Genomic DNA, 18,590 nt, shown 5'->3' with positions numbered 1-18,590 from the left:
GCCTTTGTGAGCAATTTCAGCAGACCTATCGAGGCCAAACAGGCCGCAGCAACTTGCTCTGTGCGTGCAGCGCCCGAACGAAACAGACCGGGATTATCTAGCCCGGTGGAACACCACAAGGAACTCCCGTGAGGGGGTGATCGAGGCACAAGCCATTGCTTGGTTTAGCAAAGGATGCAGAAGAGGTTCACCGTTGTGGCAAAAGTTGCAGCGCAACATGCCGACAACGTTGGCAGAGATGATACGTGTGGCGGATAGCTATGCGTTGGGAGACCCAACGCAACCGGCAAAGGCAACCGGAGCCGGAACAGCCGCGCCACGAACAACACCGGGACAACCGGAATAACAAAAGAAGGGAAGATTTTCCGGATCGAAGGTACGGTCCGCAGCAAGTTGCCGCTGTGCAGAAAACTTTGAGGCCAGCGACAGCCAGAGGCAAAAAACCGGATCGCAGCCATGGGCGGGTCCTAAGAAACAATGGGTGGAAAAGAAACCCTGGGTCCGTAAGAAGAACTGGCAAGAACCCGCGAGATACACCATGGAAGCTGCCATGGATCAACCTTGCCGGTGGCACACGCCGAATCCGGCACATCCGTCAAACCATCTCGACGAAGGATTGTACCTGGACCAAGTACTTGATGCAAAAAGGAACAAGAAAGATGCGCGGCCACCGCAAGACATGCCGCGGCAGCAACAACAGCTACCGCCACCACCACCACTTACCGGCAAACGCCTTACCGGTGCAGCCAAACCGGCAGCAGTACCGACAAGTTAACCGGGTGGAGCAAAATGATAACCAGCCACCTCCACCGGCACCTTTAGGCCGGAATGTTTACGAAGATCCGCATCTGTCTTTGTGTTGTCTTTGTCACCGAGCCAACAGACCGGCAAAGTGTACACCGGCGCTCCATGGAGGTCAATGCGTGATGCCGGCAGTTCCCAAGTACATGATGTGGTCCAATCAGAAATTACCTGGTCATCCAAGGATCACCCAAAGATCATGCCGAATCCGGGTGGATACGCTCTTGTTGTGGACCCGATCATGAAAGGGCCGCAAACTCGAGTGAAGTTCAGCAAGGTGCTGATAGACAATGGCGAGCATCAACATCATGTACAAGCACACCATGCAAACGCCGGGCATAACAGAAAACATGCTTCAGCCAACGCGCACAACGTTCCATGGGATCGTCCCCTGGCTTGTCCCGTGCCCCGATAGGAAAAGTTCGGGTGGACGTGGCATTTGGAGGACGTGACAATAGCAGGGAGGAAAAACTGGAGTTTGATGTGCTAGATCTGGACAGTCCCTACCAAGCATAGATCGTGAGACCTGCGTTGGCTGCTTTCAAGGCCACCACTCATACGTCTAACCTCAAGATGAAGATGCCGCACCTCGTGGGCCATTGACTGTGGTGGGAAACTATAAGATCTCACCGAAATCGCATCTGCCGGATCAAACCTAGCAGAATCGCTGGTGATCGCGGAGGAAAAGAAAAGAATGCAGACAGTGTTGCGCTGGCTCAATCCTCACAAATGAGTTTGGCGGCAATGAGTGAAAACATGGGCACACCGGCATTCAAGCCAACCAATGAAACAAAGAACATTGTGCTGGATCCGGCTTACCCAGAGCGCACCGTTCGTATCGGCGCCGGCCTTGATCAAGCATAGGAAAGCGCGCTCGTCGCCTTCCTCCGTGAGAATCGGAATATCTTTGCCTGGTCAACTGATGATTTGGTAGGTGTTCCGAGGGAGCTGGCTGAGCACTCTCTAAACGTCCGGAAAGATGCCAAGCCGGTGCGGCAACCACTGCGTCGGTTCGCTGAAGACAGAAGAAAGATCATAGGAGAAGAAGTAACCAAGCTGCTTGTTGCCGGATTCATTGTGGAGGTCACGCACACAGAGTGGCTGGCCAATCCGGTAATGGTTGAAAAGAAGAAAGATGAGAACCTGGAGGCAAAAGCTCCGAAGGTGTGGCGCATGTGCATCGACTACACCAACCTGAACAAGGCTTGCCCAAGAGATCCTTTTCCTTTGCCACGAATCGATCAAGTGATTGATTCAACTGCTGGGTGTGAGTTGTTGTCCTTCCTGGATGCCTATTCCGGTTTCCACCAAATTCCCTTAAAAAGGAAGATCAAATAAAACTGCGTTCATTACCCCGCACGGGGCTTATTGCTATGTCACTATGCCTTTTGGGTTGCGCAACGCTGGTGCAACGTACCAGCCGTATGCAAAAATGCTTGTTTGATCAAATTGGAAAAAATGTGCAAGTCTATGTGGATGACATCGTGATAAAAACTAAGGTAAAAACACTTTAATCGATGACATCCGGCAAACATTCGATAACCTAAGGCGGTTCCGGATGAAACTCAATCCGGCAAAATGTACCTTTGGTGTCCCCGGCAAGCTGCTCGGTTTCCTGGTTTCAAGCCGGGGCATAGAGGTTAATCCGGTAAAGATCCGGGCGATAGAAAGAATGGCTATCCCTCGAGAGTTAAAAGATGTGCAAAAGTTTACCGGAAGCTTGGCATCGCTGAGCCGGTTTGTAAGCAGGTTGGGAGAAAAAGCTCTGCCACTCTATGCTCTCCTGAAGAAATCTGACACGTTCGTCTGGACCCCTCAGGCAGACGCAGCGTTTAAGGAGCTAAAAACGATGCTAGCCACAGCACCCGTACTGGCTTCACCTCTAGAAAGGGAGCCTATGCTGTTATACATAGCAGCAACAAACCGGGTTGTGAGTGTAGTGGTTGTGGTTGAAAGAGAAGAGGAAGAAAAAACCGTCCGTAGGCCGGTATACTACTTGAGCGAGGTGCTCTCCTCTCAAAACAAAACTACCCTCACTTCCGTAAAATGACTTATGGCGTGTACATGGCAGCCACAAAACTCAAGCACTACTTTGAGGAACACCCCATGAAGGTGGTGAGTGAAGCACCAATTTCCGACATCATGTGCAACAAAGATGCCAGCGGCCGGATTGCAAAATGGGCGATCCAGATATCACCGTACGTGCCGGTATATGAAAGAAGAGACGCCATAAAATCACAGGCTTTGGCTGATTTCCTTGTTGATTGGGCGGAGATGCAATACAAACCGCCGCATCGTAGGATAGAATACTTGGAAGATGCACTTTGATGGATCTAAGCTCAAGGAAGGTCTAGGTGCCGGTGTGGTGCTTACTTCACCAAAAGGAGACCACCTCCGTATGTTTTGCAAGTACATTTCAGGGCATCGAACAATGTCGCTGAATATGAAGCTTTGATCCATGGGCTTAAGGTCGCAAAAGAAATCGGTGCACACCGGATCATTTGCTATGGCGATTCAGACCTTGTGGTACAGCAGTTGCTCGGGAGATTGGGATGCAAAAGACGCCAACATGGCCTCGTACCGGTTTCACGTGCAAAAGATTGCCGGATTCTTCGAAGGATGTGAGTTTCACCATGTGCCGCGAGCGTAAAATGAAGCCGCGGATACTTTGTCCAAGTTGGGCTCATCTAGGCAAGAAATTCCTCCCGAATAGCTTTGGCTCACCTAAGAGTGCCATCGATCAAGCCGAGCCCGGAATCGTAATCAATTTTTGTACCGTAGTCACACGTAGTACCCATGGATATCGATGAAGGGAACCTGGGACTGCCCGGCAAGCTCGGGGACTGCTCCGGTAGGCTCGGGACTGCTGTACCCATACCGGAAGAAACGATGCTGGTAGATAGCATGGAGATAGATGCACCGGTGTTTTTGGTTCGAGAAATACCATCATGGGTTAAACCTATTAAGGAATTCCTGATCAGCGGCACCTTGCCGGGCCGACGAAAATGAATCAAGGAGGATAAACAGATGGTCCAAAGCTTACCCATTCATCAATGGAGAGGAGTACCAGAGAAGCGTTACCGGTGTCCTTCACCGATGTGTGGAACCGGAGGAAGGAAAAGAAAAGCTTGATGAAATTCACCAAGGAGAATGTGGGCATCATGCTTCATCAAGGGCTTTGGTAGCAAAAGTATTCCCGCATGGGTTCTATTGGCCCACCGCTTTGGAGGACGCCGAGGATTTGGTAAGAAAATGCAACGGCTGCCGCAGGTACGCCAAGCAAAATCATACCCCAAAGATCCGGTTTAAAGACAATACCGCTAACATGGCCATTCGCTGTTTGGTGCCTTGACATGGTTGGACCATTCAAAACTGCAAGAAGCGACATGACTCACATCTTGGTCATGGTGGATAAGTTCACCAAGTGGCTGGAAGTAAAACCTATCGCAAAGTGTGATGGGCATACAGCTGTGAAATTCTTGAAAGATGTCATTTTGCGGTATGGATACCCGCACATCATCAACGATAACGGAACCAACTTTGCTCAAGGTGAGTTCAAAAGGTTCGTGAAGAAAAGAACATCCGGTTGGATTTGTGCTCGAGTGGCACATCCACGAGGGCAATGGCCAAGTAGAAAGAATGAATGCCTTGGTGCTTTCCGTATCAAGCCTAGACTCATTGATGCGGTGGAAAAGTCACCGGGATGTTGGCTCGATGAGCTACCATCGCATCTTGTGGAGTATAAGAACAACTCCAAACCGGTCTACCGGATACACTCCCTTCTTCATGGTTTATGGAGCGTGCGGTGATACCAACCGATATCATCCATGATTCACCAAGGGTACAGCTCTATACCGAGCAAGAGGTCAAAGAGGCCAGAGAAAACGATGTGGACTTGCTAGAAGAAGCAAGAGAGCTGGCTTTGGCAAGAACAGCCATTTACCAAAGAAACCTAAGACGCTATCATAACCGGAAGGTTAACCCAAGAGTTTTCCGGGAAGGAGATCTTGTACTTCGCCTGGTGCAGCGACGAAGGCCGGCATAAGCTTTTGCCACCGTGGGAAGGTCCCTTCATTGTAAGCAAGGTGCTTCACAATGATGCATACTACTTGATAGATGCACAGGAATGGAAGAAAGGAAAGGCGGACGGTCCGGCGAGGAGAGCAAGCGTCCATGGAACGTAGCTCTGTTGCGTCCTTTCTACTCTTGAAGTGGTGGTGTAAGAAGTTCCTTTTTGTACCTTATATGCTATGAATAAAAGATGCCGGAACCTTGAGTGAATCTCGGGACTACCCCAACTTAAGTTGCATGTAACTTGTCTATTTTTTCAGTTTACCGGTTGCTTATTGAATGTTTTTCTTTCCGGTTTAGTAGTGTGCTAAATCCTACCGGAGTCTTTGACTCTTGCTGTCCGCAAACCGGCTTCATGGCAAGCAAGATAAACCGGTAGGGGATAAGCACATGAACTGCGAAAAGGGAGAGCAGGAAAGAACAATCTGAAAAATTTAACTAACCCGGTTAAACCGGTTTTTTGCAAAATTTCAAAGTTATTTCTAAGTTCAAGAAGATGCTTGTTTGGTGAAAGAACCTTGTGCTCATACGCCAAAGAACGCCCGGAGAAGGCAGGCAGAGCCAAGGCAAAAGAACCAAGTATGCATCAAATTGGATGCGGAAGCAATTGAGAAATCTTTGCAAGCGGGATAAAAGCGGAACCAAAAGCAAAATATGCTAAGGCAAACTCATAAGTACTTAGCTACCGGTATAACTTACCGGCAGGAAATGTTGTAGCACAACCACGAGGCAAACTTAAGTTTTACATCATAAGCCCCGGCATTCCGGGGCAGAATTTAACAGATATTGTCTTAAAGCAACAGACCAACAGATATAATGAGCAAACACTTCAAAGGAAATCATCATGCAGCAGGGGCTTCCGGAGGAGCATCGCCGGCACCAGCATCGCCCAGGACCTCTTTTTCGGCTTCACCCTCCTCCTCGTCGAGATAATCCGTGACGCCGTGAGGGGAGGGATGAAGGTGCGCATGTCGGCATACTCCGCGATGCGGTACGCGCGATCCTGCCGCTTGGCGGAGAGGATCGGGTCCAGATCCGTTTCTGCGCCTTCGCGCACGCCGGTAAGGGCGTCCAGATTGAGCTCCGGGTACCAGGAGCAGGCGACGCGGAGGGCGGAGTCCGCTCCCGCGCGGGCAGCAGAGCACCGCCACTCGCGGATCCTCCCGCCGGCACCTTTCAAAGGTCGTTGATGAGGGAGAAGGTGTCCGGCACCTCCTCGCCAGGCCATAAAGTCCTGTATAGCTGGGTAGCTACATCAGGGATGTCCGAAAGATTGCGGTCTATGCAGCGCATATGGGACACCCGCGCGTTAAGCGCGACCGGATGGTCCTTGGGCGTCCATGGCACGGTAAGATCCGCTTGGCCTTTGTCCTTGCGCTGCGCGTCGACCTTCTTGACGGCATACCTCTGCGAGTCCGGAAAGAGGCCTGTGCAAAGAAAGAAAAGCTTAAGGAAAAGAGTCCTGAATAAAAAGAGACCGGAAGAAAAAGAGACCGGAAGAAAAAGAGACCGGAAGAAAAAGAGACCGGAAGAAAAAGAGACCGGAGAGAAAAGAATCCGGAAGAAGAGAGACCGGACGGAAAGATAGCGGAAACAAAAATGGGGTCGAAGGAAAAAAGGCTCGTATGCAGTAGTCAAAGTGTAAAAGAAAACAACTTACGGAGGGCAAGTGTGTCGGTCACAGGATCAGCTGATCGCACTCCTTGTGCCCCTCCTCCAGCCGCGCGACCTTCTCCTCGGCACCCTTCCGGCCTTGGTCATCTCCTCCAGCTCTGCCCGCAACACCACGGTGGCATTGCAGGCATTCTCCGAGCCTCGTCCAACTTGGCCGCCGCAGCCACTTCAGCGGCCTTGAGGGCCTTGGCGTGGTCAAGCCCCAGCTGAATCAATCGAGACTTGAGCTCCCGGTAGCTGGTCTTGAGGGCGTTTAGCTCCTCCCGGTGCCGCCGGCTGAGCTCATCCTTCTCCCTCAGAATCGGAACAATGAGTGTTAGCAAGGCTACACTAGTAAAACTGAAAAGAACCCAAGTTCAAAGGAGAAGGGAAAAATAGTACGTTGGGCCGTGGCGAGCTGCTCCTTGAGAGCATCGATGGAAGCTTCCGGGATCACCGTTGAACGAAATTGTAAATATCACAAGGAAAAGAGGTTTCCGGTAGCAAAGATGCCGGTGAAACGAAAAACTTACCTTGGCACTTGTCATGTGCCTCGGCGAGCTCCCGGTGCTCCCATAAAAGCTCCTCGAAGAGGGCCTTCCGAGTGTCGGCGGTGACCTGTTCAAGAAAAAGAAGAAATAAGGTAAAATTTTGTGCTAAGAACCAAGTTCTTAACCCGAAACTCGGGATCGGGCAGTGCGGTTTTGCGCATTTCTAAGGTAAATTATGTGTTAAGAAGAAGATGTTTAACCCGAAACTCGGGATCGGGCAAGTGCCGGTTTTGCGCTAAAAACTTAAGTTAAGTTTTGCGCTAAGAGCTGCGCTCTCACCACAAAACTCGGGGACTGGGAAGATAGACAAGAGAGAAACCGGCATGAAACTAAGGAAAAGATAAAGCAGAACCGGAAACGAAGAAACCGGCAAAGGTTGAAAGTTAATAGAACATACCGTCGTATTGTTCGTGGAATCGTACCACGCGCCGTCAAGCTCTTTACGGCAGCCCGGAGCCGCATGAAGTGCTCCTCGTAACACCGATCCCCGACAGATCGTGCCGGCAGCCGATCCTTGCCCATGCCGCGGGTCGCCGGAGTGATGTCCGCGGCGTTCCACTTTTGGGCATACGGCAGGAGGTGCCCTGTGTCCCGGCCTTGGCGCCGGAACTCCGTAATGCGGCCGAGGAGGCCGGTGGCCTTCATGCCGGCGCTTTTGGCAGCCTTGGAGACGTGCAGCACCAAGGGCTGCTGGCCGCCCGAAGGGGCGCTGGAGGCCGTCGCCCTCCCTTGATGAGCTTGGAGGGCTTGGGCGGCGGCGCGGTAGAAGAGGCCCCGGAAGTCTTAGCCGGCGGCGCGCCAGAGCGGCCTTGGAGGGCTGGGCGCGAGGAGCCTCGGGCGGAGGCATGAGGATGGTGCGTGGAGAAGGGGAGCGCTAGGAGCGTCACCCGTCTTGGAGCCTTCCGGCGCGGAAGATTCCGGCGCGGAGGTTGTCTTTCGAGGACGGGAGGAGCAAAGGCTCCGCCCGCCCGGCAGCTTCTTCTTCTTCTCCGGCGCCGGTGTTGCCGGCGCCGGTGTCTTGGTGTTCCGGGAGGAGGGAAAGATCCTCCTCCGTGCGGTGATCCGACAGCTGAAGGGGCCGCACGCCCCGAATTTGTTGTGCCCCCGAAAGGGAGGCGGAGGTGTTGCCGGCACCGGATGGTGCCGGGCTTGAACGAGGAGGAGGGGTTGAGGTCCTTGCGGATCCCTCGAGCCCGATGGCCTTGGGCCAAGCTTGAGAGCGGGGCTGAGAAAAAGAAAAAGACAAATGGTTGAGAAGAAGCAACCGGAAAAAGAACTTAGCAAAAAGGAGGCAAGCCGGAAAATGAAATTACCCGGAAGCGGTTGGCATCGCTTTGCGCCCGTAGCGGCGCACGCCCACTTCTTTCTCCCCACGGGCTCGGTCCGGAAGCGCTTGGAGGGAGGAGCATGGCTGGAGCCGGCAGTAGATGCCGGCTGCTTGTTCTTCTCGGCCCTGGGCCATGAGTTTGTCCACAAACTCAGTGCCGGCCTCGGCGCGCAGGGCGGCACGCGCTCGTGGATCTGTGAGTTGGATATGGCTAAGAAGCAATTCGCAAGAAAGCGATAATGGCAAAGTATAAGAAGCCGGAAAAGAAAATACCTCGAGCACAACCAGCTCCTCCGGATTTCCGGTGGGCTCCGGCGGGTCCCGGCCAAGGCGCGCAGCCGGAGTCTTCCCATCTTCAGATCCTTCCAAAAGATGTAGGGATCCGGGTCGAAGGAGTCAAAGGCACGCTTCCGGAGAGGTCCTCGCGGCTCTGCCTGGATAGAGGGGAAGCGGTCCCCGGCCCGAAACAAGGTAAAAAAGATGGTTAGCAAAAGCGAAACTTACCGGCAAAGACAACCCCAAATTGCGCAATCTCTTACTTCTTGGGTCGGACGGTTAGAGAAACCGAGGGAAGGAGGCCCCATTCCCACGCAAAAGGCATAGCAGTTTGGCAAAGCTGCTTGGCCTTGAGAACAACGTCTTTCTTGCGAGAGCGGCCTGTGATCTTGGTAGGATCGCACAGGCCATACATCTCGCTCATCCTATGTGCGCGGCGCTTCGGAGGAAGCACCCGGCGCGATATGAAAGTCCGGATGATATCGTCGGAAACGAGATGTTGGTCTCCTTCTTCGTAGAGGCCAAGAAACGCACTACCCGGTTGGTTTCGGCGTGTTCCGTCCTTGGGTTGTAGCTCCGATTGGTTCTCTGCGGGGGCCCGCTCGATATGGAGGAAGATTGATGCGATCAGCGCGGCCGGTGTTCTTCACGTAAAGAAAGTTCCTTGCCAGTGCGGCAAGACTCGAGGCCGGAAAGCTTAAGAAAAGTGCTCCCTTGGCGGGAGCCGACGATGCAGGAGCCGCACCGCACGGGCGGCTTGGGCTTAGGAATCTCCTTGCCCCGAACGGAGTTGATCCGCGAGGTTGAAGAAACGGGCAAACGTCTCACGAGTGGGACGAATGCCGATGTAAGCCTCCATGAAGGTGGCATAACAAGAAAGATAGAAAAGGGCGTTGCCGAAGGTGGTGAGGTTGGAGATCGTAGAAATCCAGGAAATCCCGGAAAAAGTAGAGCGGGAAGGCCGAAGCCGCGCTCAAAGTGAGCGAGAAAAACAACATGCTCGTCGTCTTCCGGATCCGGTTCAATCTCGTTATCCGGAATCCGGCAGGCAACTCCTTCCGAATCCTCCGAGACCGGTACAGCCAATCGATCTCAAACTCGGTAACGTAGGAGCCCATCCAGGCTCCGCGGGTGGTTGGGGAAGGCTCCTCGCCGGAAGATTGGTGGAGCTGCTAGAGGCTTGACCGAGCCACGGCCTCTTGGCTACCGGAAGCTTGGCTAAAGCTACCGGATTCTAGGTGGCCGCCGGACTCTTGGGGTCACCGGATTCCTGCAGTTGCCGGAATCGGTTTCCATTGGATCCGAGGCCGTAGATTCACCGGGAGAAGGTCTACGGCGCTTGAGAGAAAGAGAAGAAGAGGATGCAGAGGAAGATCCCTCGTCAGACATCGCAAGGATGGGCGGAGAAACAGGAATCCCAAACTTCAACCCCGTGTGAAGATCTACGAGTAAGAAGAAAACCAAAGAAAAGGAGCAAATAAGAACACCAAAGGCTCAAGATCTGGAAAGCAAGCGAACGGCGAGTAAAGCAAAATTGATACCAACCTTGAGCGGCGCGGACGCTGAGGGGAGTGTTTGCTGGCGGTGGAGCGGCTCTGCGGTCGCCGGCGAGCTCCGTCGATGGCGAAGCGGAAAAGCTCGCGAAGAAGCACAAATGCGGCGGACGCGAGGAAGGTGCTGCCAAAGAACTCCGCACGGCGAAGTTCGGCGGAGGGGCGGCGTAAGTTCGCCGGGCGCCGGAGCTTGAACGGGCGACGGCGGACGGAGAGCGGCGGAGGCGCAGAGGCGTGGAGCTCTGTGCGCGAAGGAGGAGAATGCGAAGAAGATGAAGGGGAACGGGCAGTTGTGCTTATATAAGAGAGAGAAAGTGGGCAGCGAACCGCTGGGCCGCGGCGGTTCGCCTCGCGGCCCGCGACGGTTCGCACCTTGGGCCGCCACGTGTCAAGGAGATACACGCAAAAACAGGAGGCCACACGGAGATACCCAAAGGATCCAGAGCGGCTAGTGGGATCCGCTGCGGTGCATTTAATGCGTGCGCGGGAGTCGAAACGATGTGACAGCGGACAACCGGCGCGTCGATTCATGATGCGCATGTCACTGACAGGCGCGGGGCCCGATATATTCTCGACTTCGCCGAGGAAGGAGCAAAGACACGTGGTGCCGGAAAAAAGAGGTGCCGGAACAAGCCTTGCGAAGAGAAGAAAAGGAACAAGGGTAAAGGTGCCGGAACTTAGCTCAAAAGATGAGTGGCTAAACCGGTATCTTAAAAAGATGAAAACCTGGCATGGTCTGTAGGAAAGAATCCTCCAGACTATACCAGCTTCGGGGACTAATGTTGGGGGGATAACCCCCGGTATGCCAAAGGCATGCCAAACCGGAGGGTTTGAGCCATCAAGATACCGGTTTAATGTTCTTACCGGAAGCCTAGTAGGAATCCGGGAGAGCAAGGCTAAGCCGGTATCCCCAAAGGGGTATGCCGGAACCCGGTAAAGAAGATACCGGAAAGGAGAGCCTGTCGGCAGGTCTGGTCAAAGATTCTCTTCAGAGCAAGAAGACAAGGATGAGCCAAGCAAAGTAACTTTATTCAGAGCCCTGGCACCAAAGAGAGAGGTGACGTCCAAAGAAGCCGGAGGACATCAGCAGCCCTGATAAAAGAAGGCCCCGGTGTCATCTATGATTAAAGTAGCTTTGTACAGTAGCCTGATTAAAGTAGCTTTGTACAGTAGTTCTGTAAAGTAGTTTGTCCAGTCAAAGATGCCATTAGGGTTTCTTGCAGTATAAGCCACCCTCTCCCCTATATAAGGAGAGGGGGCAGCCCTTCTTCACAAAAAAAGGCAAGTATGTACGCGTGTATGTAGGAAGGCAGAGCCTGTAACTTGTGTGAATCTATGAACATGGTGATCTAGAGGGAGTTCTTCCTTGTGTCTTTCTTCTTCAACTTCTGGCCTTGGCCAAGTTCTTGAGGAAACCATCCGGAATCTCTTCCCACCTGATCGCAAACCCTCCCCCGAATCCTCTTGCGTCCATTCGGCCCCAATCTAAGCCATCCTATGGCATCTGCTCGTTCACCACGACGACACCATCCTCTTCAATGCACCACTATTATTTCTCCTCCACCGAAAAACTAAGAGCATCCCCACTCGTTGGCGCTCCCCACGCCCAAATCCGGCGAAATTTTTGTCCGGATTGGAGGAAGATTTGGCGTGGGGGGCAGTATATTTCCAGTCGTATGCTCCCCAAGCGGCGTTTCTCGGGGAAAAAGAGGACGGCTCGGGGAATCCGGACGAAAGAGGAGACACGTGGGTGTGGGCGGTTGGTTTAGCTTCATCCGGAGTCCCCGAGCGCTCCCCGGGGGGCCGGGGATGGCATGGGGAGTCCGGACGAAAATAGGCTCAAATCCGGATCAAAACGAGGAACCGGGGGCCTGACTGGGCCGTTTTTCGCCGTCCGGATGAAAAAAAGTGGCCGTGGGGGGCTCTGTGGGGAGACGAGTGGAGATGCTCTAACAACCATCTGCAGGCCTCCAGTGCTCATTTCCGCTTCCTCTTCTATTTAATTGCCCAGATGGCGCACGATCTTTTATCCACCAATCGCCGCGAGTTAATTCCCCAGATGGCGCACGATCTCTTCTCCCTCAATCGCCGCGAGGAACAAGAAACGTACGGGTGGGCGTCTTCAATCTCCGCGAGGCATATGAAGAGCTCGTGCAGATTTCCCACCGATTTAAACCCGAGCTCCACCTTGACCTTGCTCACATCGCCCTCCAGTACAGGTCTTCACTGTTTTTCTCTTCCTCTCCTAACTACTCCGCTAAATTTCGATCTGGGTGTTGTATATATGTGATCTACACTTCAATATTTTAACCTCGGCTAAATTTAGATCGGATGTTTTATATGCGATCTAATTTCTTTGCTTATTTCGTCATCTGATTTTGTTCTTCATTGATCTTCAGCACACCAACATTCAGGAGCGGCAATGACATCCATCGAGGCCTCGCCTGCACGTCGCCGGAGCCATGCTCCTCCGTCTCCATAACTCTCTCTCTGCCGCGCTCAAATCGTCCTAAATCAGGTACTCCGTATCCAATGTCGCATACCAGCACTAGAACGAAGACTGAAACCCACATCACTATATCAGGCTGGACGTGTGAAGTGGCGATTCCTAGGTAGCATCCAAGGCTACCATAAATCACCTTACTGATACAGGTCTATTACATATTTCTCCGTTCTGTAGTAGCATTGCAAATGTTAATTTGACCTTTCATTAATTTGATGTGGGACATGTTTCTAGAGACGCAATGTGAATGTGTGATTCTGATCATGGATGCGGTGGTGGCAACAACGGTTACACCTATGTGTACTTTTCTTTTCTTTTTTTCCTATCATGTTTGTTAAAGAAAAAAAAAGACAAGTCGTATATTGGATACTCTGTGACCATTTGTATTTTTTTCCATAATATTGTATTTGACAATGCAGTGAAGTGGAATGCAGAAATTAAGTATTATTGTGGCTCATAAAGTCCGGATACTGAATACACTATTATTTTTTCTTATATTCCATCTTCTCTATGTTTTTTTCTTATTTGTTTCACTCATTCGCAGACTGCCAACGGCAATGTTCTCTTTCCTATTCACAAAGATTCAAATCAAGGTGTGAGGTAGACACTATGAACTACTTATTTGTCACGTGAGAGTAATCTGGTCTAAACATATATTCCAAGTGCTCTCTTTTCGGAGTTGAACGAATTGAGTTATTCATCCAATCTACTAATCATTGCTTGATTTTCAGCATCCTTTCCCTGATGGTGCATTGATTATGTTACCTTGCCTCATGATGCATCGATATAGGGATTTAGCATATCCAAGATTTTTTTTGTAGACTAAATTTACAACATGAACCTTTATGTTTTGGTAACTGTCAAACTGTTAGGGTGACCACTGCATATCTGAAATTTGTATGATATTTACTAAATAAACTTATTTTTTGTACTACATTTGTTAGCGTTGTTTCTAACTCTTAAATTCAAAAAAAAAATGAGACTCATTGCAATTTTCCACAAAGTGCTTAGCGACATAATATACTTTAACCTTGACTGATATCCACCGTTACTAATCGTGCATTATTACTTTTACCTTACCGATTCTCCAAAGATGTATCAATATATTCTCGCAGCAATGCGCGGGGCAACATCTAGTTGGTACAAAAATCACGCACAAATAATTGCATCAATGCACCACGTATACATGCAACAATGCAACGGTTGTCTCTATTTTATGAACCGTATGTCCCGTCACATTGATTTTCGATGATTTTTTACCAGCCAATTCAAATGATTTCTGCAAATGCTGGCTTTCGATGTATTAGCAGGGAAAATTTGTTACGACAACTTGTATAGCAGATGTCGCCCGGACGAAATTACTTCCGAAAACTGAAAAGATAGAGAATGAAGAACTCATGGCGATGAACCGGCCACCCTTGTGGCACTTGCTCGGCACTCCTGGAATGCTAGATGACAACCCTGCCACGTTAGGGCCATCACCGCAACGCCTCCCAAGACCGTCGCCTCGGCGCAGATCCGCCAACCAGGGCCGACACCCTGGCTTTCTCCACGCCCGCCAATAAGATAGCGTGAACAAAAGCACAAACCTCGCCCACCCGACATAGGATTGGGCCTCCAAAGGTGATGGGGAGAAATGGAGAACGTCGCCATCATGTGCTCCGGCCAATTCAAGCCATAGACACATAGTTCAAGCTCACTGGGCACATCCATGCGAGTAGAGCTTGGCGCTTGGTCGCATGTATGGACGTGTGGATCAATGTAAGTTCATAGTGTTTGGTTGTCTGTAATGGCTATGCAATGCAAACCACATGTGTTGTGTTTGGTTGCATGCATCATGTTGTTGTTGTCGCATTTTCTCAACTGTGGTGATCTTATATCACTTTAAAAGAGACACCATAATAAAAACATATATACAAACAACCTTAACTAGCATCATTACATATCTACATCAACATCACATTCACCCTTATACAAAAGACACATGCCCTTTGCCGCCGCTCTCTTGTCTGGCATTGTCGCATTCCTCACCCACATAGCTATCAGAAAAACCTTGTTGCAGCCCAGTGAAGAAGGAAAAGGGCCAATCAACGGCTGGAACTCCATCTTCACCTAAGACTCGTCCTACAAATGAACTATGCATCAAAATAAACAGTACAACATCTTTTTTTTAGGGAAAACAGTGCACCATCTAAATGAACAATGTAAAATGTAGCACCGTCTACTGCGGAAAATCCTATATGCCTACCATGTCGGCGATTACCGCGCGCCGCACACCCCCTCGCGCGGGGTATGGGCCGGCCTGGTCGGCTCAGTTTGAGTTTTTTTTTTGTTTTAATTTTCTTTCTGTTTCTTTTTTTGTTCTTAAGATTTAATTTTTAAAAATTTAAATATATATAAAATGTAAAATGTTTAAATTTTAAAATGTTCTATCTCAAAAATTCGAAAATAATTCAAATTCGAAAATTGTTCAATTATGATTTTTTCCAAATTTGAAAATTGTTCAAGTATAACAATTATTCAAATTCGAAAAAAAATTCGAGTAAAAAAATTGTTCAAATTCGAAAAATGTTCAAGTACAGTATAAAAATTGTTCAAAAACAACAGCAGGAAAAAGAAAACTGAAAAGTGCAAAAAAATTGCTGGGCCAGCTCAACATGCGTGTGCGGCATGTGTTAACCACCAAGCAGCTCGGTGGGGGGGTGCTGTCCGCCGACCAGGTCGGTGCGGACGGACCACCGCACACAGGCCAGGTATGTTGGGCCGGCCCAAGTTTGTTTTTCTTTTTCCCTTTCTCATTTTTTCTTTCCATTTTTTCTCTGTTTTGAATCTTAACAGTTTCAAATTTGAATAAATTTCGAATTGAATGATTTTTAAATTTGAATATTTTCAATTTTGAACAAATTTCAAAATTGAACGATTTTCGAATTTGAACAAATTTTAAAATTAAACGATTTTCGAATCTGAACAAATATCAAAATTGAACGATTTTTTAATTTGCACAAATTTTGAATTTGAACAATTTTCGAATTTGCACTCTTTTCGACTTTGAACATTTTATAGATTTGAACAAAAAGAAGAGAAAGAAAAATAAAATAAGAAAGAAACAGAAAAGAAAAATGAAAAAAATAAAAAACGAAAAATGAAACAGAAATATTTTAGAAAAATAGAAATATTTTACAGATTTTAGAAAAATATTTTAGAAAAATAGAAAAATAGAATAACAGAAATATTTTACTTTTATTTTTCAGATTCGAAAAATAGAAATATTTTACAAAATTAAATTAAAAAAATGTTCAAATATAAAAAACCGTTCAAAATCTAAAAACCGTTTAAATTTAAAAATCGTTCAAACATGAAAATTGTTCAAACATGAAAAATGTTCAAATTTAAAAACCGTTCAAATTTAAAAATCATTCAAACTTGAAAATTGTTCAAACATGAAAAATGTTCAATTTAAAAACCGTTCAAATTAAAAAAACCGTTCAAACGTGAAAAAAGTTCAAATTTTGAAAAATATAATTTTTTGAAAAATATTCAAAATATAAATCGTTCAAATTTTAAAACTATTGAATTGAAAAATGTTCATATTTTGAAAAAAATCTTGAAAAATAATTTCATAAAAAATGTTAAATTTTGAGAAAGACAAATATTAATAACAGAAAAAAGAGAAGAAGAAAAAAATGAAAAAAAAACGTACCTGAGCTAATGGGCCGCGGCCCAAACTACCCGACCTGGTCGCTGGGGTGTGCGGCACCCCGCACGCGCCGACCAGGTCGGCGTATAGCAGTTCCCGGTGTATGGCATGTGCCATAGCATGTCCTGTCTACTACCCCTAAGCCGGGCCGACTTAGTTTGGCTCGTCCAGACATTGAACTCCAGCCCAGTTGGTTAGTTGCCAGACCAAAAATCTCGCTCGGACTTTCCTAGAAAACATTTGCTTGGACTTCGAAACACGGTACCCCGCGCCACGAACGGCGGCAATCCAGTCACCGTCCGGCAGTCACCCCGCGGCGCAAACTCCCCGCATGCCGCCGCCGCCGCCTCTGCCCCCGGCGCTCCACCGCGCGTTCTCCCTCCTCGCCCGCCTCGAATCCCCGCGCCACCTCCTGCAGGCGCACGCCTTCCTCCTCCCCCGCGGCGGCCACCACAACGCGCGCCTCCTCTCCGCGCTCCTCCTCGCCTCTCTCCGCCTCCCGCTCCGCCGCCACGCCCTCGCCCTCCTCCGCACCGTCCACCCCTCCCTATCCCTCAACGCCGCCGCCCGGATCCCCCACCTGCGCGCCACCCTCGGCCCGCAGCTCCACTCCCTCGCCGTCCGCGCCGGGCTCGCCTCCGACGCGCACGTCTCCACGAGCCTCATCCAGACCTACTTCTCCTGCGGCAGCGTAGCCTCCGCGCGCACCGTGTTCGACGAGACGCTCCACAAGGACATCTTCTGCTGGAACGTCACCGTCTCGGGCTACGTCAAGTCCGGGAACCTGGCCTGCGCGCGCGACCTGTTCGACGCTATGCCGCGGAGGAACGTGGTGTCCTGGACGACTCTCATCGGGGCGTACGCGCAGATGAAGCGGCCAGCGGAGGCCATCGAGGTGTTCCGGAGGATGCAGCTGGAGGAGGGGATCCAGCCCGACGGGGTAGCGCTGCTGTCCGTGCTGTCGGCCTGCGGGAATCTCGGCGCGGTTGATCTGGGGGAATGGGTGCACCGGTCCGTCGTGAAGCGGGGCCTATGCTGGCATATACCGCTGATGAACGCGGTCATCGACATGTACCTCAAGTGCGGGTGCGTCGGGAGGGCGGTCGAGGTGTTTGACGGCATGGAGCAGAAGAGCGTCGTGACCTGGACGACGGTGATCGCCGGGTTCGCGTTGCATGGCCTGGGCTCGGAAGCTGTTGAGATGTTCCGCCGGATGGAGAGGGAGAACGTGGCGCCGAACGACGTCACTTTTCTTGCCATCCTGTCAGCCTGTAGCCACATTGGGCTGACCGATCTGGGTCGCTGGTATTTCAAAATCATGACATCTCGGTACGGGATCAAGCCGCGAGTCGAGCATTATGGGTGCATGGTCGATTTACTCGGCCGTGCTGGTTGTCTGATGGAAGCTCAGGACTTGGTTAAGGGCATGCCTTTCATGGCAAACGCAGCGATATGGGGAGCTCTTCTTGCTGCCGCTCGCACCCACGGTGATGCTGAGCTTGGGGAACAAGCTTTGTTGCATCTAATTCGGCTCGAGCCTCACAATAGTGGGAACTATATTCTCCTGTCAAATACTTATGCAGAGCAGGAGAGGTGGGATGACGTGAGCAAACTTCGAAAGGCGATGAAAGACGGCGGCTTAACAAATGTGCCAGGGGCAAGTTCCATTGAACTTGATGGCATGGTTCATGAGTTCACTTCCAGAGATGGTTCTCATCCGTCCTTACATGAGATATGTAAAGTATTATGTGATATTACCACTGACATGAAATCCATTGGTTATGTCTTGCTCCCTGCTGATGCACTGAATGATACTGAAGAAGAACAATACTGTAAGCATTAAGACATATTTTTTAATAAAATAGGCGGTGTTTGTGTGCGGAAGGTCAAAATTGAGATAGCCGATCTTTCAAATCAACGTTGCATGAGAGATTTGTTCTTATGATCCAAACTGAACAAGCCTTTCACCTTTGGTTACAGGTACGGGAACCATTTCCTGACTGCACGAGCTTCTTACTTGATAGTTACTGATTACTTGTTTCCTCTTGCTTCTTCTTTTGCAGCATACATAGAACACATAGGCCCCTTTTCAGCTTTAGCTAAAAATATGCTGTATTATTTAAGTTGCTTTAATGAACAAGTCCTTATTGCATGCATT

The 18,590-nt window shown here is 49.9% G+C and overlaps 1 protein-coding gene and 1 long non-coding RNA gene across 2 annotated transcripts; both read left to right on the top strand.

Moving 5' to 3' along the window:
- The first annotated feature begins 12,187 nt into the window (after window positions 1-12,187).
- On the top strand, window positions 12,188-13,196 carry LOC127342428 (uncharacterized). The gene is made up of 2 exons (XR_007876615.1): window positions 12,188-12,451; window positions 12,632-13,196. It is a non-coding gene; the product is annotated as an uncharacterized lncRNA (long non-coding RNA).
- Window positions 13,197-16,687: 3,491 nt separating this feature from the next.
- Window positions 16,688-18,588, top strand: LOC127342426 (pentatricopeptide repeat-containing protein At5g56310-like). The gene has a single exon (XM_051368386.2). The coding sequence runs from the start codon at window positions 16,764-16,766 to the stop codon at window positions 18,273-18,275; it is 1,512 nt and encodes a 503-aa protein (XP_051224346.1). The 5' UTR covers window positions 16,688-16,763; the 3' UTR covers window positions 18,276-18,588.
- The last annotated feature ends 2 nt before the right edge of the window (window positions 18,589-18,590 follow it).

This window comes from Lolium perenne, chromosome 3 (assembly GCF_019359855.2).
Source record: "Lolium perenne isolate Kyuss_39 chromosome 3, Kyuss_2.0, whole genome shotgun sequence".
Classification (NCBI taxonomy): Eukaryota; Viridiplantae; Streptophyta; class Magnoliopsida; order Poales; family Poaceae; genus Lolium; species Lolium perenne.
Note: the sequence above shows the minus strand (reverse complement) of the source record. Positions and strands in the feature narration are given on the sequence as shown.